General features: G+C 41.4%; 1 protein-coding gene across 1 annotated transcript in view; it reads right to left on the bottom strand.

Moving 5' to 3' along the window:
• The window catches only part of LOC126101248 (transmembrane protease serine 9-like), a 302,414-nt gene that overhangs the window by 143,587 nt on the left and 134,818 nt on the right, over nucleotides 1–24,009 (bottom strand). The window contains exon 5 of the mRNA XM_049911935.1: nucleotides 1,807–2,020. Coding sequence (XP_049767892.1) covers nucleotides 1,807–2,020 — 214 coding nt within the window. The remainder of the gene's footprint in view (nucleotides 1–1,806; nucleotides 2,021–24,009) is intronic.

The raw sequence follows: 24,009 nt of genomic DNA, 5'->3' as shown, positions 1-24,009 counted from the left end.
CATGAAATTAACAAGTGTGATAGCAGATAATGTGGCATACAAATGTGCTCACGCTGTCATAGTAGAGATGAGAACATGTTGAGGCAATTTCTATTATCACACGAATTGATTTCATTGCCAATTTTTCAATTGTATGCCTGGTGTAACGCAACATTGACATTTATGGCTGCTTTGATTATGGATACGCCGTCCAAAACTGGTCATCAATAAGTAGTTGTCCTTTCTGTGCAACTTAAGACGGTATTAACGGTCTGTGATGTAATGGAGCAGACGTTGCATCTGTCAACTTCTGTTATGGGGGCAATAAAGATTAACATTACGCAGGTGCAGCTGTACCGACTGGAGAGTACTAGTGAAAAATCAGCCTACCTGAATGAAATGTTGGATCCTCACCCTAAACCTGTCCTTAAACCGGTTAACAGAAACGCAAGAGGGGCGTGTTTCTGTAGACGAAGTTCTTTCTCATGTTCAGAAATACCGGGAAGGGCAGCAGCATACGACCAAGAACATAAGTGTCACAGCCACAGACACTATATTAGTGTTGACTCTGTTTTGCGCAACCTTTATCTGCCTTACCCGGACGGCCGCTCGCGAGTGCATCATCCAGTACATCAGATACCGATGGACGGGTTAACTATTTGTACAGGAGGAGGTGTGCTGATTGTAAAAGCTAGATATACTAATAAGAGAGTTATATTGTATAAAATAACTACATGTGATTTGAAGGACGAATAACCTGGCAGTGTAGAAACGAGCATTGTTGTCGGCTGTATGAGGCGTCATGTGGGCGCGATAAGGAGATATTAAAGTAAATAGTTATTTAATGTTTTGGAGGGGTTAATAGTGAAAAGATAGCTCAAACAGTAATGGAAGTGTAGTAGCCTCTGGACCAACGCAACAAATGGATTGGGAATTATGGGTGGAAATGAGCTGTACATTCGGAGATTTGTTGCATGAAGTAAGACAAAAAACTGTAAAGTAACCTATGTCGTCATTTTGTGGTGAAGTCTTACTTTGGAGACTGGTCACAGGTTCAGACCTGGTGTCTGTGTCGTCCTAGAGAGATGATGCATCTTACGCTGTCACTAAATTTTGGGCGTTACTGAATTAAAGCAGTTCCAGTACAGCCATGTGTGGGGCAAGCAGGCAGGCATATAGGCAATGAATGTAATTTCAAAAGCTAGTCTTCTTGTACTCCACAAGGCGGTAGGTTTAAGCTGCGCAATCGTAGTACTATCACAGAAAGCTTATGCAAATACGGGCCGGCCTGTGGTGTATTTTCACATCGTTGCGACACAGGTGTCGGTTTGTACATGCTTGGAAGCAGTGTAACAGCACGACAAGGGTGATACTAATCGCTATAAATACCTCCTATCTGTAGCACAGTTATGCGGCCTGATAGCACCATCCATGAGATCGGGGTCAACGTCAGTCTCCAACACGCTATGGACCAGCCAGAACTCGACGCTGGTCTGGGCAGCAAGCTCCAACAGACCAGCTCACGATTCTAAGTCCACCACATGGACTTAGCCAACACGACGGGGAGCCATCCCCCATGTGCCACAACATCACGGATCTTCTGCCTTGGAGGACAGCAGTTCGCACAGAGGGCAGTACTGCTACCATCCCTCCACACCAGGGCGAACTCCTAACCCATTAACCATAACCACCTACAGGAAGTCAGTGGCCATACGTGTTGCTGGCACTGCTGACTAAGGGCCACATAGAGCTAACTCAGGCACGCTGTTATGAGTGATGTAACCAGTGTCAGCAAAGCAGTATACGGGCATCAAATGACCATCCCACTGCCGCGGTCTACCGACGTCATCAGCACCACCTGAAGACCACGCACCTGCAGAGGACGAATACATGAACGTCGCAGCACTATAGCATTGTAAACCAACACAAATATGTTGTATCTTGCAGCGGAGTTTTCATAGCCACTCTGGCCAGCTTTACCATCTCCACAAGCCACCATTCCACCACCTCCACCCCACTCACCTCTTGTTGCTATATATCTCTGTGAATAACACCGTGTAAGGCTAATCTTATTTAAAACTGAAACGGAGTTACGAGGTATCTTTCGATACTAGTGAAACTGTGTACCCTTGCCATATCCCCGACTGGTTCAAAATGTTTCAAATGACTCTGAGCACTATGGGACTTAACTTCTAAGGTCATCAGTCCCCTAGAACTTAGAACTACTTAAACCTAACTAACCTAAGGACATCACACACATCTATGCCCGAGGCAGGATTTGAACCTGCGACCGTAGCGGTGGCGCGGTTCCTGACTGTAGCGCCTAGAACCGCTCGGCCACTCCGGCCGGCCCCCATTGGTCGTTCATTTGTTGGCGGTTCCTCATACCTTGCTGGCAGTTGATAACGGACAAGTATACAAATTAGAACCATTATCGAGTCGTCCGCTTTCTCAGTGAACAGCTGTGAAGTTTGGGTCGTGCCAGTATTCCACAACACCAGAAATCAGGGATGCTCAATCCGCCGATCCCGATCGACCGGTCGATCGGCATGGTTTTATGAGTCGACCTTTGAAATACTTTGTCAGAAATCTATTTAAATGATCTGGCTTTTTTTTTTTTTTTTTTTGCACAAGATAATACTTGGCTGACAATGAGCTTTTCGCGTGGTATTTACAGGCGGTAAAACTCACAACATTGTCTCTGCCTTTAACACTCGCGCCAAGCAACAGTCTTCCCTTCTGCGTGAGGTTACTACTCGCGAATCGTAACTTGATGCATTATGACCAGGGGTTGTGGTGACCGGGGAGAGATCTCAGGGTTCGCTGCAGGCTGTGGTGCAGTGTGCGGTGCGGGGGGCGAACAAGCTTCGTCCCCAATGGGCAATACAAATTTGGCCGCGAAATTAAAAAAAAAAAAAAATGTTCAAATATGTGTGAAATCTTATGGGACTCAACTACTAAGGTCATCAGTCCCTAAGCTTACATACTACTTAACCTAAATCATCCTAAGGACAAACACACACACCCATGCCCGAGGGAGGACTCGAACCTCCGCCGGGACCAGCCGCACAGTCCATGACTGCAGCGCCTGAGACCGCCCGGCTAATCCCGCGTGGCTTGCGAGATTCAGCGAAACAACAATGTGCACTACGGAGGTAATGATAAGTTAAACGCTTTGTGTGCTATCGAAACTCAGATTTCTGTTTGTATTGACATGTCAAAAAACCACCTCATCACTCGTTTTCGAAACAATTGAGATAAAAACAGCGCAACGATACACACTACACCGACAGCACAGCTCCGCGATAATGCAGTCAATACCGGCGAATAGGCGCTGAAAACCGAGTCATTGAGCGCCGGTGCCTCCAAATACACACACACACACACACACACACACACACACAGAGGCGAATCGAAACCACTACTGTACGATGTCTCACCACCGCTGTCGAGTGCTATCGATCAGGACCAGGGCGTCTACGTGCTAAGTAATGGTTCTCACTCAGTAGGAGTGCAGCTAAACACGAAGACATTCCACTTTCACAGTGAACTTTACGAACAGCTTTCTGTTGCAATGCATAAACGTAAGTTTATATGTTTTATGTGTAATGCTACTTTAGTCATTCCTAAAATTGGAAACACTGAACCCCATTTGCAACAACCTGCAAAGACTTCGAATTGCAAGCCGCTGTTGATAGTGATCAACAAATACCTTTGGACGAAGAACCTGCAAAGTAGTAAACGGCCAATGTGAGAGCACTAAACACAGGGTTTGAAAACCGACTTTCACCTTTAAAGGCAATGGTACTTTTTCTAGCATTCGTAACTCAACCTTTCCAAAAAGTCGATGTGGAAGATATTTCAAGTAAAATGAGTACTCTTTCCACTTGCACTGGGACTGAACCTGAAGAGGAAATTATTCGATTTCCAAATGGCATTTCCTGCAAGTCAGAATACAATGAAGATAACTTTTGGAAATTAATGAGTGGGAAAAACTAATTTAACACTTTAAACACGGCATCCTATGTTTTACCGATTTTTTAATCAACTTATCAATGTTAGGTAGTGTTTGCAACGATGAACATATTGAAATCTAAGCGTAGAAATAAACGACTGATGTCCATCTTTCAGGATGTGTAAGGTTGGCCCCGACAAATTATTCACCAAACTATAATAAACTTGGCAACGATACGTAAAGCCAAGTATCTCCCAAATATTTTTCAACATTTATGATGGTGTATATTTTAATTTATTCACGCGTGTGAATTCTACATTTCTAAATGGACTAAATTCCATGTAGGAGATCTCAAATCGAAAAAGGATGATCGACCCTGCTGTAAGGTAATCTGTTTTCCGTGTGTTCCAGACTTACTTATCAGCTAAATACAATTTTATTTTTAGGCTTATTTCATGTTTTCGTTTATTTTCTGCATTACTACGGCTTCCAGGTCTCATTCAGTATGTCAGCGTTTGATTCAAATTTTCTGGACTTTGTAGGGAAACATTTTACCAGTGTGTGAGGGTTTGGTGTGGGGAAGGGAAGTGCCATTAAGGTGCAAGTTGGTGCTATACAAGACTTTCTTCACACCCACACTAATTTACGGCTCAGAGACTTGGGCTATGACTAGAAGAGAGGAGTGTAGGATACAATCCAGTGAAATGAAGTTTCTGACAAGTATGCTAGGGAAGACGAGGAGAGACAGAGTGAAAAATGAAGATGTTAGGAAGGAAATTGGAGTGGAGAAATTGACTAAGAAAAATGAAAAAAATAGATTAAAATGGTTTGGGCATGTGAAGAGGATGAGAGAGGGAAGAATACGAAGAAGAATGATGGAGTTCAAGACTGAGGGCAAATGGCCAAGAGGAAGACCGAGAACAAGATGGATTGATACAATAAACATGGGTTTAAGAGGGAGAAACCTGCTACGGACCCAAATTGCCAAATTGTGGAAGAATAATGGTGGAAAGTGCGAGGAAAGTGGCGCAGTACCATTGATACCCCAACCTGACCAGATGTTGGATAGAGAGGAAAGGAAGATGATGAACTAAAAAATTGAAAGTAGCTACGCAAATGATATCGAAGATGAAAATAGCCCTTGTTACTACAGAGAACATGAAATTACTTCAGAAAAAAACCCTGATCCGTGAATGAAGAGTGAAATGAACACAGATAGGAGGCAAATATAGGTATATGTAGTCCTCTACTGAACTTTTTAGAAGTGTGAGAACACCAGCCCGCAACTTGACAATGGATGTTCGTACACTGAATGTCCCTAGAAGCAGACTGGGAGACTAGTGCAGTCCACGGGAACCGTGCGAGTGTTCGTTTGGCACGTATGTGTAAGAAGAAATTGTAATTCATACTAATGTGAAAATATCTTCATAGCGATCAAAATTTCCTGATTAGCAGCGCATGGAACTATGAGACGAAAATGTTATGAACTTAGAGCACTATTTGGATTATTACATTTTAGTGTCACTTCCAAATCCAGTCATGGAAATTTACAGTTTATGTTTGCTGCAGGCGGCATCGGAAAAGATATTTTCTGTGCTGATATTGCTTCACTGCCAAAGATTTGATGATGTGACCAGCAGGGACAACAGAAAGGAAAATACCATGCAGCAACGATTTCTTGTATTTTTAGATGAGTGGTTCACAATCCTCAGCAATGTTATAGCATACGTTCCCGTGTGTGTGTGTGTGTGTGTGTGTGTGTGTGTGTGTGTGTGTGTGTGTGTGTGTGTGTGTGTGCGTGAAATACTAGTTTGTTTTTCATGGGAGATGGATATCTATGGTTTATATGGCTTGTAAACCAGAGACTTAAGGGCTCAACATAATTTCTTTAGCTGATGATCAAACAAAGTACCTTCTGATTGCCTATTTATACATAGGAAAAGACAGTGATGGCGTTGACTTAACACCAGAAGGAAAGAAATTTCAGAAACTTACTCAATCTGTCCTGAGACTAGGGCAGCCCATTTACGGTACATACTGTAACATTACAGGTAACAATTACTTTGACTCTGTTGAATTGGTTTCCGAATTGAAACTTATTTTGCTACACTGAGAAAGAAATAAAAAGAAAATCACTCCTGTATTCCTGGAGTCTAAAGAGGCATGTGGAAGGTTCATCACTTTACGGCTTCACTAATGACAGAACATTTATTTCTTATGTCCCTAAAAAAGGAAAAGCTTTCATGTTAATTTCCGGTATGCATTAGTCAAAAAGAGAACATTTCAAAACAGGAAAACCAAACCAGAAATAATTTCCTTTTAAAACAGCACAAAAGTTGTAGTAGGTCCTCTTGACGACAGCACAAGCAGACCACCACGGAGATGGACTCTTGCTTTTTTATGCAATTTTGAACATATCGGCATGCCGGAGTGGCCGAGCGGTTCTAGGCGCTTCAGGCTAGAACCGCGAAACCGCTACGGTCGCAGGTTCGAATCCTGCCTCGGGCATAGATGTGTGTGATGTCCTTAGGTTAGCCAGGTTAAAGTAGTTCTAAGTTCTAGGGGACTGATGACCTCAGGTGTTGAGTCCCATAGTGCTCAGAGCCATTTTTTTAACATATCGGAGGTAGCTTTTATGAAACGCAAACATCCTGCATGAAGTACATACCTATTTCCCGACCTGAGTGCATCAAAGTACAACCTACATAGCGCACTGAATCCTACCTCAAAGCAAGACTGATCAATGACAGACTACCAAATGAATTAAGAATAACGAGTTCACAAATTTTGACAAAACCTCTCCGAAAATAACAAATATCCATTTCAGATTCACAGAAGAGATGATGTACTACTTGTCCCCCTCTCTAGCTAGAAAAATACCAATCAGTATTGTACCTACTACAGTCTTCCACTTAGCCATATCTGTCTTTTAGTGATGTTTAAAGTGTGTGAATAGCAGAACTTCCACACTTGTGAAAATTTGTGTATGAATTCATACGTGAAGTTCATTCATAATTTCAATGTGTGAATATTGAACATCTGTAAAAAGTTGTGCATCAATTGATATGTGAAATTCATTCATTTCATTCATTCTATCTCACATTTCGTATCTTCATCTTACAGCGATATATTAAAGTTTTATGTTATTTGTAATACAATAAACTAGTTTGAATTTTTATGTTTCACTTTTTGTTATGCAAGGTTACATAAACTAGCTACCCTATTGTGACCTTTTTTCAGGTTTTTATGTCAACATATTGTTTGCATTCTAAAATATGTAAACATGACATTTGTGAATAAATATTTGTGATGAAAGTAAAGCAAATAACTTTTCATGGTTAACACAAAACGGTATTCTTTTGAACCCAAAGACTCTATTTATGATACAAAGAATCCATAGCTCCATGTGAGGGTTAACTGTTACAGTTAACTCCAAGCTTTGGCACTTGTTTCGCCACATACTAATACTGCATTTCATTCACATCTTCATCTACATCTACATCTACATCTACATGATTACTCTGCAATTCACATTTAAGTGCTTGGCAGAGGGTTCATCGAACCGCAACAATACTATCTCTCTACCATTCCACTCCCGAACAGCGCGCGGGAAAAACGAACACCTAAACCTTTCTGTTCGATCTCTGATTTCTCTTATGTTATTTTGATGATCATTCCTACCTATGTAGGTTGGGCTCAACAAAATATTTTCGCATTCGAAAGAGAAAGTTGGTGACTGAAATTTCGTAAATAGATCTCGCCGCGACGAGAAACGTGTTTACTTTAATGACTTCCATCCCAACCCGCGTATCATATCCGCCACACTCTCTCCCCTATTACGTGATAATACAAAACGAGCTGCCCTTTTTTGCACCCTTTCGATGTCCTCTGCCAATCCCACCTGGTAAGGATCCCACACCGCGCAGCAATATTCTAACAGAGGACGAACGAGTGTAGTGTAAGCTGTCTCTTTAGTGGACTTGTTGCATCTTCTAAGTGTCCTGCCAATGAAACGCAACCTTTGGCTCGCCTTCCCCACAATATTATCTATATGGTCTTTCCAACTGAAATTGTTCGTAATTTTAACACACAGGTACTTAGTTGAATTGACAGCCTTGATAATTGTACTATTTATCGAGGAATCTAATTCCAACGGATTTCTTTTTTAACTCATGTGGATCACCTCACACTTTTCGTTATTTAGCGTCAACTGCCACCTGCCACGCCATACAGCAACCTTTTCTAAATCGCTTTGCAACTGATACTGGTCTTCGGATGACCTTACTAGACGGTAAATTACAGCATCATCTGCGAACAACCTAAGAGAACTGCTCAGATTGTCACCCAGGTCATTTATATAGATCAGGAACAGCAGAGGTCCCAGGACACTTCCCTGGGGAACACCTGATATCACTTCAATTTTACACGATGATTAGCCGACTATTACTATGGACTGCGACCTTCCTGACAGGAAATCACGAATCCAGTCGCACAACTGAGACGATACCCCATAGGCCCGCAGCTTGATTAGAAGTCGACGAAGACTTCCGGCATAAGAAGTCAGCCTCATTCTGCCAACGACCTTGTCAAAGAGGGCGGAGGAGCGGATAGAGGTTCAGGGCACTCTCTTGTCCTAGGGGTAGGAAATTGCCCCTAAAGGCGGAAGAATCAGCAATGATCAACGAAATGAGGATGCAGAAGGCAATGGAAACCACTGCATTAAAGACACGTAACGTGTATCCACAGGACATGTGGCCTGTATTTGAAGAAGTGCCATGATGATCTCTCCATTGGCAAAAGATTCCGGAATAGTCCCCCATTCGGATCTCCGGAAGGGGACTGCCAAGAGCGAAGTTACCATGAGAAAAAGATTGAATAATCAACGAAAGGATAACGTTCTACGAGTCGGGGCGAGAAATGTCAGAAGCTTGAACGTGGTAGGGAAACTACAAAATCTCAAAACGGAAATGCAAAGGCTCAATCTAGATATAGTAGGGGTCAGTGAAGTGAAGTGGAAGGAAGACAAGGATTTATGGTCAGATGAGTATCGGGTAATATCAACAGCAGCAGAAAATGGTATAACAGGTGTAGGATTCGTTATGAATAGGAAGGTAGGGCAGAGGGTGTGTTACTGTGAATAGTTCAGTGACCGGGTTGTTCTAATCAAAATCGACAGCAGACCAACACCGACAACGATAGTTCAGGTATACATACCGACGTCGCAAGCTGAAGATGAACAGATAGAGAAAGTGTATGAGGATATTGAAAGGGTAATGCAGTATGTAAAGGGGGACGAAAATCTAATAGTCATGAGCGACTGGATTACAGTTGTAAGGGAAGGAGTAGAAGAAAAGGTTACAGGAGAATATGGGCTTGGGACAAGGAATGAAAGAGGAGAAAGACTAATTGAGTTCTGTAACAAGTTTCAGCTAGTAATAGCGAATACCCTGTTCAAGAATCACAAGAGGAGGAGGTATACTTGGAAAAGGCCGGGAGATACGGGAAGATTTCAATTAGATTACATCATTGTCAAACAGAGATTCCGAAATCAGATACTGGATTGTAAGGCGTACCCAGGAGCAGATATAGACTCAGATCACAATATTGTAGTGATGAAGAGTAGGCTGAAGTTCAAGACATTAGTCAGGAAGAATAAATACGCAAAGAGGTGGGATACGGAAGTACTAAGGAATGACGAGATACGTTTGAAGCTCTCTAACGCTATAGATACAGCAATAAGGAATAGCGCAGTAGGCAGTACAGTTGAAGAGGAATGGACATCTCTAAAAAGGGCCATCACAAAAGTTGGGAAGGAAAACGTAGGTACAAAGAAGGTAGCTGCGAAGAAACCATGGGTAACAGAAGAAATACTTCAGTTGATTGATGAAAGGAGGAAGTACAAACATGGTCCGGGAAAATTAGGAATACAGAAATACAAGTCGCTGAGGAATGAAATAAATAGGAAGTGCAGGGAAGCTAAGACGAAATGGCTGCAGGAAAAATGTGAAGATATCGAAAAAGATATGATTGTCGGAAGGACAGACTCAACATACAGGAAAGTCAAAACAACCTTTGGTGACATTAAAAGTAACGGTGGTAACATTAAGAGTGCAACGGGAATTCCACTGTTAAATGCAGAGGAGAGAGCAGATAGGTGGAAAGAATACATTGAAAGCCTCTATGAGGGTGAAGATTTGTCTGATGTGATAGAAGAAGAAACAGGAGTCGATTTAGAAGAGATAGGGGTTCCAGTATTAGAATCGGAATTTAAAAGAGCTTTGGAGGACTTACGGTCAAATAAGACAGAAGGGATAGATAACATTCCATCAGAACTTCTAAAATCATTGGGGAAAGTGGCAACAAAACGACTATTCACTTTGGTGTGTTGAATATATGAGTCTGGCGATATACCATCTGACTTTCGGAAAAGCATCATCCACACAATTCCGAAGACGGCAAGAGCTGACAAGTGCGAGAATTATCGCACAATCAGCTTAACAGCTCATGCATCGAAGCTGCTTACAAGAATAATATACAGAAGAATGGAAAAGAAAATTGAGAATGCGCTAGGTGACGATCAGTTTGGCTTTAGGAAAAGTAAAGGGACGAGAGAGGCAATTCTGACGTTACGGCTAATAATGGAAGCAAGGCTAAAGAAAAATGAAGACACGTACATAGAATTTGTCGACCTGGAAAAAGCGTTCGACAATATAAAATGGTGCAAGCTGTTCGAGATTCTGAAAAAAGTAGGGGTAAGCTATAGGGAGAGACGGGTCATATACAATATGTACAACAACCAAGAGGGAATAATAAGAGTGGACGATCAAGAACGAAGTGCTCGTATTAAGAAGGGTGTAAGACAAGGCTGTAGCCTTTCGCCCCTATTCTTCAATCTGTACATCGAGGAAGCAATGATGGAAATAAAAGAAAGGTTCAGGAGTGGAATTAAAATACAAGGTGAAAGGATATCAATGATACGATTCGCTGATGACATTGCTATCCTGAGTGAAAGTGAAGAAGAATTAAATGATCTGCTGAACGGAGTGAACAGTCTAATGAGTACACAGTATGGTTTGAGAGTAAATCGGAGAAAGACGAAGGTAATGAGAAGTAGTAGAAATGAGAACAGCGAGAAACTTAACATCAGGATTGATGATCACGAAGTCAATGAAGTTAAGGAATTCCGCTACATAGGCAGTAAAATAACCAATGACGGACGGAGCAAGGAGGACATCAAAAGCAGACTAGCTATGGCAAAAAAGGCATTTCTGGCCAAGAGAAGTCTACTAATATCAAATACCGGCCTTAATGTGAGGAAGAAATTTCTGAGGATGTACGTCTGGAGAACAGCATTGTATGGTAGTGAAACGTGGACTGTGGGAAAACCGGAACAGAAGAGAATCGAAGCATTTGAGATGTGGTGCTATAGACGAATGTTGAAAATTAGGTGGACTGATAAGGTAAGGAATGAGGAGGTTCTACGCAGAATCGGAGAGGAAAGGAATATGTGGAAAACACTGCTAAGGAGAAGGGACGGGATGATAGGACATCTGCTAAGACACGAGGGAATGACTTCCATGGTACTAGAGGGAGCTGTAGAGGGCAAAAACTGTAGAGGAAGACAGAAATTGGAATACGTCAAGCAAATAATTGAGGACGTAGGTTGCAAGTGCTACTCTGAGATGAAGAGGTTAGCATAGGAAAGGAATTCGTGGCGGGCCGCATCCAACCAGTCAGTAGACTGATGACCAAAAAAAAAAAAAAGTGAGGAACAGTGTCAAAAGCTTTCCGGAAATCTAGAAATACGGAATCAACTTGAGATCCCCTGTCGATAGCGGCCATTACTTCGTGCGAATAAAGAGCTAGCTGCGTTGCACAAGAACGATGTTTTCTGAAGCCATGCTGATTAGGTATCAATAGATCGTTCCCTTCGAGGTGATTCATAATGTTTGAATACAGTATATGCTCCAAAACCCTACTGCAAACCGACGTCAATGATATAGGTCTGTAGTTCGATGGATTACTCCTACTACCCTTCTTAAACACTGGTGCGACCTGCGCATTTTTCCAATCTGTAGATACAGATCTATCGGTGAGCGAGCGGTTGTATATGATTGCTAAGTAGGGAGCTATTGTATTACAGAAGTTCTAAGTTTTTCAGCTTTGTTTTTATTTAGTTCGCTAGTCTCGCCAATAGAGAAATCGAAGTTTATTTCAGACAACAATTAACACCATCGTTATACTTGGAAAGAAACATGATGAGACAGTGTTGCCTTGGCAATAATTTATTCACAATCGATTTTGGTTACAGACCAACTTCACAGTGCTGTATATACAAACAAAGCAAAACAAAAATCCTAACCAAAACAAAAAAACAATGACCACTGAAATAAAATGCAATGTCCAAAGAAATACAAAAGGTTGAGATACTTACAATTCTCTCTCTCTCTCTCTCTCTCTCTCTCTCTCACTCTCTCTCTCTCTCTCTCTCTTTCCCATCTTTCCCAGTGACAAAATCACATGGCAATGTCTTTAGACAGGAATGAATAATATGGTGTATCTCGCATACAAATACGATCCAAGGTACCTCAACGGTTGGGAGGAGAGAGGAGTAACAACAGTCCTCTCATTACGAGGTGCGGCTAGGAAAAAACCGGACTAATGCTGGAAAAAACATTTATTTACAATTATTTACAATTTCATGTTATCTCCTTCAATGTACTCTCCTCCTCGGTCTCTACACCGCTCCATACGAATTTTCCACTGTTCATAGCAATGCTGCAGATCATTTTCGGTAAGTCCATACATTACTTCCGTCGCTTTTTCTTTTACTGCTTCAACAGTCTCAAATCTAGTTCCTTTCAAAGCTGACTTGACTTTAGGGAAAAGAAAAAAGTCACAGGGGGCCAAATCAGGTGAGTAGGGTGGATGATCTAAGATGGGAATGTTGTGTTTTGCCAAAAACGTCTTCACTGACAACGCACTGTGAGCTGGGGCATTGTCTTGGTGAAGGATCCATGACTTTTTTCTCCACAAATCGTTCCGTTTTCTCCGTACTCGCTCACGTAGGGTAGCCAGGACGCTAATGTAATAATGCTGATTCACTGTTTGTCCCTCTGGTACCCAATCAATGTGCACAATCCCTTTGATTTAAAAAAAAACAATCATCATTGCCTTGAATTTCGATTTTGACATTCGTGCTTTTTTTTGTCATGGAGAACCAGGAGTTTTCCAATGCATCGATTGGCGTTTAGTTTCGGGATCGTAAGTAAAAAACCACGATTCATCGCAAGTAATAACATTTTGTAAGAAGGTGGGATCACTTTCAATGTTTTCCAGGATGTCAGAACAAATCATTCTTCGGCGTTCCTTCTGTTCAATTGTGAGACACTTTGGAATCATTTTTGAACACACTTTGTTCATGTTGAAACTTTCATGAAGAATCTGCCTAACACTTTCCTTGTCAACTCCTGTTAACTCAGACACTGCTCTGATTGTTAAACGGCGATCTTGTCGAACAAGTTTACCGATTTTTTCAATGTTAGCATCAGTTTTTGCTGACAATGGTCTGCCAGTGCGAGTGTCATCACTGGTGTCTTCGCGGCCATCTTTAAATCGTTTAAACCACCCAAACACTTGTGTTCGCGATAAACAATCATCGCCGTACACTTGTTGTAACATTACAAACGTTTCACTTGCAGATTTTCCTAGTTTGAAACAAAATTTGATGTTAACACGCTGTTCTTTCTGTACACTAAACATTTTCCGACGCACAGACAAAACGTCAACTACTTAAAACAGACGCCACGGGCAGACTGAGTGCAGGAGGCAGATGAAACTCGGGCAGTAGGCGGAGCGAGAGTCACGTGACAGGCCACGCGACTTTCAGCCTTATTGCATTCGTTTTATTGTTTCACCAGTACTAGTCCGGTTTTTTTCTAGCCACACCTCGTATACCTAAGACTTTTTTGCATGTTGTATAATTTGGTTTCGTGTTTTAAACAATCATGATGTGATGTTATGACTACTGATTCTTTTGTCAGACTAGATCTACAGTTTCTACTTATCTACATGTACTACATCTGTTGAGCACTGTTACCTGTATGAGTGTAGCTTCCATAACTTGAGATAAAAAACTTTGAGGTTTGCCGACATCGTAATTCTGTCAGAGACAGCAAAGGACCTGAAAGAGCAGTTGCACGGAATGGACAGCTTCTTGAAAGGAGAGTATAGAATGAACATAAACAAAAGCAAAACGAGGGTAATGGAATATGGTCTAATTAAATCCGGTGACGCTGAGGGAATTATTTTAGGAAATGAAAAACTTAAAGTAGTCGATGAGTTTTGCTATTTGGTGAGAAAAATAACTGTGAACGTCGAAGTAGAGAGGATGTAAAATGTAGATTGACTAAGGCAAGGAGAGCGTTTCTGAAGAAGAAAAATTTGTCCACATAGAGTATAGATTTAAATGTCAGGAAGTCATTTCTGAAAGTATTTGTGTGGAGTGTAGCCACTTGTAAAAGTGAAACATGGACGACAAATAGTTTAGACAACAAGAGAATAGAAGCTTTTGAAACGTGGTGCTACAGAAGAATGCTGAAGGTTAGATGGGTAGATCACGTAAGTATTGAGGAGTTACGGAACAGGGCTGGAGAGGACGAATTTGGTACAACTTGACTAGAAGAAGGGACTGGTTGGTAGGACACATCCTAGGGCATCAAGGGATCACCAATTTAGTACTGGAGGGAAGCGTGGAGGGTAAAAATCGTAGAGGGAGACCAAGAGATGAATACACCAAGCAGATTCAGAAAGATGTAGGTTGAAGTAGTTATTCGGAGATGACGAGGCTTGCACAGGATAGAGCAGCATGAAGAGCTGAATCAAACCAGTCTCTGGACTGAAGATCACAACAACCACAATTTTGGATGCTTTCTCATCTGTGGCATATAATAGTATAGGTACATAAGGAGACATGGTATACATAGCTTATTCGTTTTTCTGAATGATTTTGATTTGTTATATTTCACTGCAAGCATGTTTAAGGACTTACGCGTTTATTTTCGATGCAGGTGTCTATATGTAATTATTTTATGTCTTAATATAGAAGTTTAGTTCTGTTCATTAAACTCATGACGCATTCGAAATGTAATTCAGTTTCAAGTAGGTGATGTTTTTATGTTACTTGGCTGTATTTGGGCATTTGATATTGGCTGCAGTGTTTGTGCGTGGAGGGAAGAAAATAATGTTACGTGTTTATATAAAATCTTCGTGTTCATCATAGCAATTTTTCACTGTCTTGTACTTCTTAAGTTACGACATTATGTTGCTTCCTTTTTTTATTTGTATTGTCTTTGGTCGTATGAGTTTTGGCTTTGCTTTGTGACCTATTTGTTCACACTTGTATGCTCGACTGCTAGTATTTCACTTGTCGTTGATTGAGTCGTTGGTATAGTACTGAATACCTGTGTTAAATGTTTCTTACGCTTTTGGATTGACCAAGTTATTCATTCATATCTAAAGACATCATGAATCTCAAGTGATGTTGTCACTGTAAAAAGAATTTTTCGTAAGTATCTGAAGCTTTGGAATGCATTATTCATTGGAAATTGTATTTTGTTTCGACGTTTGTAGCTTTCTCTTTTGTTTTGTTTGTATGTATAGCACTGGGAGGACAGTCTATGACTGAAACCGATTGTGAATAAATAATTTACGAAACAGCACTGTCTCATCATCCGTTTTTCCCGACAACAGAGAAGTGTTGTTTGGAAATTCATTCACTTGCACTCGAGACCGAGGTATTGGAATCTCATCCTCAGGGCCCTTCTAGATGGGGCAAGGCTGTGTTATTTAGTACCTCAAGGGTGCAACAGTGATTTCACTTTTCTTAAAGGGCATCAGGTTTGCATTTGATTGTAGAAATTATTTATTGGACAGTTTCAGTTTCGGCCGTTGGACCATTATCTAGTGGTGCTGCAAAGGATTTTGCTTCAGCACACGTCACACTTTAAAATTCTTTGACATGTATACATGGTGTTACAAAAAGGTACGGCCAAACTTTCAGGAAACATTCCTCACACACAAATAAAGAAAAGATGTTATGTGGACATGCGTCCGGAAACGCTTAATTTTCATGTTAGAGCTCATTTTAGTTTCGTCAGTATGTTCTTCCACCTACGCTCAGTGGAGCACGTTATCATGATTTCATACGGGATACTCTACCTGTGCTGCTAGAACATGTGCCTTTACAAGTACGACACAACATGTGGTTCATGCACGATGGAGCTCCTGCACATTTCAGTCGAAGTGTTCGTACGCTTCTCAACAACAGATTCGGTGACCGATGGATTGGTAGAGGCGGACCAATTCCATGGCCTCCACGCTCTGCTGACCTCAACCCTCTTGACTTTCATTTACGGGGGCTTTTGAAAGCTCTTGTCTACGCAACCGCGGTACCAAATGTACAGACTCTTCGTGCTCGTATTGTGGATGGCTGTGATACAATACGCCATTCTCCAGGGCTGCATCAGCGCATCAGGGATTCCATGCGACGGAGGGTGGATGCTAATGGAGGACATTTTGAACATTTCCTGTATCAAAGTGTTTGACGTCACGCTGGCACGTTCTGTTGCTGTGTGTTTCCATTCCATGATTAATCTGATTTGAAGAGAAGTAATAAAATGGGCTCTAACATGGAAAGTAAGCGTTTCCGGACACATGTCCACATAACATTTGTTCTTTCTTTGTGTGTGAGGAATGTTTCCTGAAACTTTGGCCGTACCTTTTGGTAACACCTTGTATATGTAATCGGCAAAACAAAACCCTTGATTTCACTTGCTGACAGTGGATTTGAATTGGTGTTGATGATAGACGATAAGAGCCCAATCATATAACGAACATAACCACCTTAAAATAATCCTTAATGGATGAAGATGATACTATTAATCAAATTAAACAAGGAAATCACGGCGTTACCAGGCAAAGGTACCATCTGTTTCTGCAGCGGTGGCTATATATCTTCCTACTTTCAACTGTCAATAGGAAACAACAGTAAATTAGTTATAACGCAAAACATATTGCATATAAGGTTAGAAATTGATTGCAAAGGGAACTCATTTAACATGCAAATAGCGCAATCTGAAAAGCATAGATCTCTCACTGGAACTAGCGACTGCTGCAACATCATCGGGGCACTTGTAGTTGGTGCAGCCCCCAGGAGTTCCATCAGAGGCGCACCAGCAGATGTTACACTTTTTCATGAAGGGCCGTCCCGGTTTGCAGCGTTTACCTACAGAAGGTCAAAAAATACAATTATTAATCACACACAAGCAACGTGCAGTTACTTTGTTTTAATGTGTTTTTTTCTGTGCTACTTTATAAGATAGATATTTATTTATGTGTACACTTTATGTAAAAATTATGTATAAGGTTTGTAAGGAATGGTTATATCAAAAGTTCTATGGTTTGTATTTGCACTGGATTCATTTCAAAATGTGTGACTTTCCTAAGGGACCAAACTGCTGAGGTCATCGGTCCCTGGACTTACACATTACTTACACTAACTTAGAATAACTTATGCTAAGAACAACACACGCACCCATGCCCCAGGGAGAACTTGAACCTCCGGTAGGAGAGGCCGCGCAATCCGTGACATGGCGCCTCAAACCGCGCGGCCACTCCACGCGGCGATTTCATTTCAGGAGTTTGACAAACTTAGGAAATACTGCTTTAAAAAGGTCTTATTCCTCCTACATAGGAATTTGCAGGAAAAACATGAGTCTCATAGGTTTCGTTTGATTTTTCACCAAGTCTGAACATCCAGTATTTGTAATTAAAAGTATCATGAAATTTTAATTAATATTTAGCAATACTGTTAGTAATATTCATTCACAAAAGTTTTCTCATATAACCTAGTGACAATAGTTTGCCTTTGACGTTGTGAAGTTCGTAATTAACGTGAAACTAGACTAAAAACATAAAAAACAGATACTAAATGCACTGTTGTTGTTGTGGTCTTCAGTCCTGAGACTGGTTTGATGCAGCTCTCCATGCTACTCTATCCTGTGCAAGCTTCTTCATCTCCCAGTACCTACTGCAACCTACATCTTTCTGAATCTGCTTAGTGTATTCATCTCTTGGTCTCCCCCTACGATTTTTATCCTCCACGCTGCCCTCCAATACTAAATTGGTGATCCCTTGATGCCTCAGAACATGTCCTACCAACCGATCCCTTCTTCTGGTCAAGTTGTGCCACAAACTTCTCTTCTCCCCAATCCTATTCAATACTTCCTCATTAGTTATGTGATCTACCCATCTAATCTTCAGCATTCTTCTGTAGCACCACATTTCGAAAGCTTCTATTCTCTTCTTGTCCAAACTATTTACCGTCCATGTTTCGCTTCCATACATGGCTACACTCCATACAAATACTTTCAGAAATGACTTCCTGACACTTAAATCTATACTCGATGTTAACAAATTTCTCTTCTTCAGAAACGCTTTCTTTGGCATTGCCAGTCTACATTTTATATCCTCTCTACTTCGACCATCATCAGTTATTTTGCTCCCCAAATAGCAAAACTCCTTTACTACTTTAAGTGTCTCATTTCCTAATCTAATACCCTCAACATCACCCGACTTAATTCGACTACATTCCATTATCCTCGTTTTGCTTTTGTTGATGTTCATCTTATATCCTCCCTTCAAGACACTATCCATTCCGTTCAACTGCTCTTCCAAGTCCTTTGCTGTCTCTGACAGAATTACAATGTCATCGGCGAACCTCAACGTTTTTATTTCTTCTCCATGGATTTTAATACCTACTCCGAATTTTTCTTTTGTTTCCTTTACTGCTTGCTCAATATACAGATTGAATAGCATCGGGGAGAGGCTACAACCCTGTCTTACTCCCTTCCCAACCACTGCTTCTCTTTCATGCCCCTCGACTCTTATAACTGCCATCTGGTTTCTATACAAATAGTAAATAGCCTTTCGCTCCCTGTATTTTACCCCTGCCACCTTTAGAATTTGAAAGAGAGTATTCCAGTCAACATTGTCAAAAGCTTTCTCTAAGTCTACAAACGCTAGGAACATAGGTTTGCCTTTCCTTAATCTTTCTTCTAAGATAAGTCGTAAGGTCAGTATTGCCTCACATGTTCCAGTATTTCTACGGAATCCAAACTGATCTTCCCCGAGGTCGGCTTCTACTAGTTTTTCCATTCGTCTGTAAAGAATTCGTGTTAGTATTTTGCAGCTGTGGCTTATTAAACTGATTGTTCGGTAATTTTCACATCTGTCCACACCTGCTTTCTTTGGGATTGGAATTATTATATTCTTCTTGAAGTCTGAGGGTATTTTGCCTGTTTCATACAGCTTGCTCACCAGATGGTAGAGTTTTGTCAGGACTGGCTCTCCCAAGGCCGTCAGTAGTTCCAATGGAATGTTGTCTACTCCGGGGGCCTTGTTTCGACTCAGGTCTTTCAGTACTCTGTCAAACTCTTCACGCAGTATCGTATCTCCCATTTCATCTTCATCTACATCCTCTTCCATTTCCATAATATTGTCCTCAAGTGCATCGCCCTTGTATAGACCCTCTATATACTCCTTCCACCTTTCTGCTTTCCCTTCTTTGCTTAGAACTGGGTTTCCATCTGAGCTCTTGATGTTCATACAAGTGGTTCTCTTATCTCCAAAGGTCTCTTTAATTTTCCTGTAGGCAGTATCTATCTTACCCCTAGTGAGATAAGCCTCCACATCCTTACATTTGTCCTCTAGCCATCCCTGCTTAGCCATTTTGCACTTCCTGTCGATCTCATTTTTGAGACGTTTGTATTCCTTTTTACCTGCTTCACTTACTGCATTTTTATATTTTCTCCTTTCATCAATTAAATTCAATATTTCTTCTGTTACCCAAGGATTTCTACTAGCCCTCTTCTTTTTACCTACTTGATCCTCTGCTGCCTTCACTACTTCATCCCTCAAAGCTACCCATTCTTCTTCTACTGTATTTCTTTCCCCCATTCCTGTCAATTGTTCCCTTATGCTCTCCCTGAAACTCTCTACAACCTCTGGTTCTTTCAGTTTATCCAGGTCCCATCTCCTTAAATTCCCACCTTTTTGCAGTTTCTTCAGTTTTAATCTACAGGTCATAACCAATAAATTGTGGTCAGAGTCCATATCTGCCCCTGGAAATGTCTTACAATTTAAAACCTGGTTCCTAAATCTCTGTCTTACCATTATATAATCTATCTGTTACCTTTTAGTATCTCCAGGGTTCTTCCATGTATACAACCTTCTATCATGATTCTTAAACCAAGTGTTAACTATGATTAAGTTGTGCTCTGTGCAAAATTCTACCAGGCGGCTTCCTCTTTGATTTCTTAGCCCCAATCCATATTCACCTACTACGTTTCCTTCTCTCCCTTTTCCTACACTCGAATTCCAGTCACCCATGACTATTAAATTTTCGTCTCCCTTCACTATCTGAATAATTTCCTTTATTTCATCATACATTTCTTCAATTTCTTCGTCATCTGCAGAGCTAGTTGGCATATAAACTTGTACTACTGTAGTAGGTGTGGGCTTCGTATCTATCTTGGCCACAATAATGCGTTTACTATGCTGTTTGTAGTAGCTTACACGCATTCCTATTTTCCTATTCATTATTAAACCTACTCCTGCATTACCCCTATTTGACTTTGTGTTTATAACCCTGTAGTCACCTGACCAGAAGTCTTGTTCCTCCTGCCACCGAACTTCACTAATTCCCACTATATCTAACTTTAACCTATCCATTTCCCTTTTTAAATTTTCTAACCTACCTAAATGCATTACACAAACAATTATGACCTATTCCAATACTTGATGGTCCTTCTTATCATCATTTTAACAAAGCACATTCTTTGACTTGAAGTCAGATAAAACTGTCCACCCCTTCAGGCATGATATCTAGAAGTTCTGTTTAGTCTCTGTGTTTCAAGGTTGATATTTGCTTTCCAAATACATATGTGAGCACTAGGCATTTACAAACTGTGAGGAAATGACAAATTGTGTTATCCCTCGGCGTGACTTGTAAAAAGTAGTGGCCTCCAAAGACCCCAATAAGAATACTGTAAACCGTAGTTTTTGTCAACTTGTTGAAATCTTCATCACTGAAACTTTCTAAAATTTATATTGTTACCATGTATAGAAACTTGTGGTTTAGTTGTGTGTCTGCTAACACTATAAAAGGTTTTGAAATCCCGAATATTCATTTTACAGACTATAAAAGATTCAGCTAGCCTTGCTTGATACATCCTACCAGATGAGAAAATCTACTTCCGATTACAAAGTACTACTACGCAGCTCATGTAGACACTAAAGTATATAACAGCTGAGCAGCGCACAGACACCAAATTATGTTTTGTGCTTTGGGACCATATGAAAGCGAATATCAGAGAAATGAGGGAAACAGTTAATTTTTTTTAATGTTGGTGGTATATACATTATAGGTCTCCGGCACAGATAAACCTGGTTTGATAAATATTTGTAGGCCATATGCACATATGTTACAATCTCATAATCAAAGACGGTTTCCTTTAGGCTCTTATCGTTTTCAGGGTCTCAAATTTGCTTTTAAATTCAGACGGGACAATAACGGACGTAAGGACTGTTAGCCCCTTACTGTACATTTTCGTACGTCTGTGAAATCAAAATATGCTGCTGGATGTCATCCTGCTTCACGCCAGGCGTTGTAATGTTCTTGTATAGTCCTTGGTATGTTCTCCACAATGTGATAGGCACTATGATGCTCAAGTCTAACACTGTGTTCGATGGCAGGCATCGTGAGGGCATCCTGTGCTTGAGGACATATCTCGAGATTGTAAGATTGGGCAAAATGTAGGAGGACCCTGTGCCGATATTGCACAGCACCAAAATTACCCACTGTTGCGAAGAAAAATGGCCGTTATCTGCACATGATTCCGGCCCACAACATGACTGCCTCACTTCCTTGTTGAACCCATGAGATTCCATGCTTGATCCATACACTGTTAGCTGACCACATCCATACAATGCCAGGAATATCATCAGGCAAAAGTCGATTCCTTCAATCATCAGTGAACAAAACTTTGTAATTTCTGGGTTTAATTTTTAAACTTCCTGCACAGAAATTTCTTTTCTTCATAATACTACACTGCTGGAACAAAAATTAGTATAACTGGAAAAACGACGTCGATATTGATCCAATGACTACATATGCTATCTGGGAGATAGTAGATGCACTGGCAATGTTCTCAGCGTTGTCTTTCAATAGATACCGTAGTGGCATAGCTACCAGGGAACCATCTATATCTACCTTTCAATAGGGTGTGCTCGCATTCAGAAGGTTCCACGTGGTGCAAACTTGTAAGGTAAGCAGGCAATCATGACCCGGAGACGCACTCGTGCTTCTTATAGGCAACTGAGTGATTTTGAAAGGGCTCAAATTGTGGCCTTGCCGAGAATTCGCACACAAGTAGGACGTACTGCGTCAGTTGTGCAACGATATGGGTATCAGTGATCATGTGAACAATTTCACACGCGCAGAGGAGATTTTGGACGTCCACGCAGCACAAACGCCCGCCAGGTTATCAGTATTGTACGGGCAGTAGTGGCAGTTCATGTAGCTACAACACATACACTGAAGAGCCAAAGAAACTCGTATTTTTAATGGCATCCGTCCATCCTTTAGGGATGATGGTGTAGCATGCTTGGTTCAGAGTCTGCAGCGTCTGCTGTGGCTAAAAAGTCCCACTCGAGGGTGGCAGTCCCTATTGCAGTTTCGACATGTGAAATTTGAGGGACTTCGAACAGAAGCCGCTCTGTCTCTTCGCTTTGTCCTCTTCCTGATTTTTTCCTGTGTGCGTTCGTCCTCTGAGAGCTTGACGTCGTTGCGCACAGTTACTCGCCACTTGACACGGTCATCTGCAATGCCTTCCTCAGCGACTTGGATTGATTCTGGTCTTGGTCATGTCTCTCTTGCAGACATCCTTGAAACGAAGATGCGGTCGTCCCACTGGCCTCACACCCTCCTGAAGTTCTCCGTACAGCAGTTGTTTCGGTATCCGTTCAGGATCCATGCGCCTGACATGTCCCTACCATCTTAGACGTCGATGACTCAGGAGTGCAAAGATGCTGGTTGTGCTTGCACGATGAAAGACTTCGGTGTTGGGTACTCTATCTCTCCAAGAGATCTGAAGTATCTTCCGGAGACAGCGGAGATGGAAGCTGTTGAGTCGAGATTCATGCCTAGAAAGAGTGGTCCATGTCTCACAGCTATAGAGAAGGGTGCCTGTAACACAAGCGTTGTAGACTTTTAATTTAGTTTTTGTGGTAAGCAGTCCGTTGTTCCATACTATGTTTTTCAATCTAGCCATGACAGATGATGCCTTTGCGATTCTGTTAGTAATTTCAGTGTCCATGGACAAGTTGCTACATATTGTGGAGCCCAAGTAGCTAAAGTCATCCACTACCTGGAGAGGATTGCCATCAATGCTGACGGAGCCGGCCGGTGTGGTCGTGCGGTTCTAGGCGCGTCAGTCTGGAACCGCGAGACCGCTACGGTCGCAGGTTCGAATCCTGCCTCGGGCATTGATGTGTGTGATGTACTTAGGTTAGTTAGGTTTAATTAGTTCTAAGTTCTAGGCGACTGATGACCTCAGAAGTTAAGTCGCATAGTGCTCAGAGCCATTTGAACGAATGCTGATGGATGGAAGGTTGGTAGTGCTCTGCGCCATGATCTTAGTCTTTTGAAGGCTGATGAGTAGACCAAATTTTTCACAGGCATTTGATAATTTGTTGATTATATACTGCAGCTCATCTTCTGTGTTCGCTACTAGAGCTGCATCGTCCGCATATAACAACTCACGGATAACAACTGTATTTACTTTGGTCTTGGCCTTGAGGCGCGCAATGTTGAAAAGATTTCCATCAGACATCGTATGTAGATACACTCCCTCTTCACGGTCTTCAAAGGCAAATCTGAGCAGAAGGGAAAAGAAAATCCCAAATAATGTAGGAGCTAACACACACCCCTGTTTCACACCGCTATTAACAGGGAA

The sequence above is a fragment of the Schistocerca cancellata genome, chromosome 9, assembly GCF_023864275.1.
Source record: "Schistocerca cancellata isolate TAMUIC-IGC-003103 chromosome 9, iqSchCanc2.1, whole genome shotgun sequence".
Lineage (NCBI taxonomy): Eukaryota > Metazoa > Arthropoda > Insecta > Orthoptera > Acrididae > Schistocerca > Schistocerca cancellata.
The sequence above is the reverse complement of the archived record's forward strand: the minus strand, read 5'-3'. Positions and strand labels throughout refer to the sequence as shown.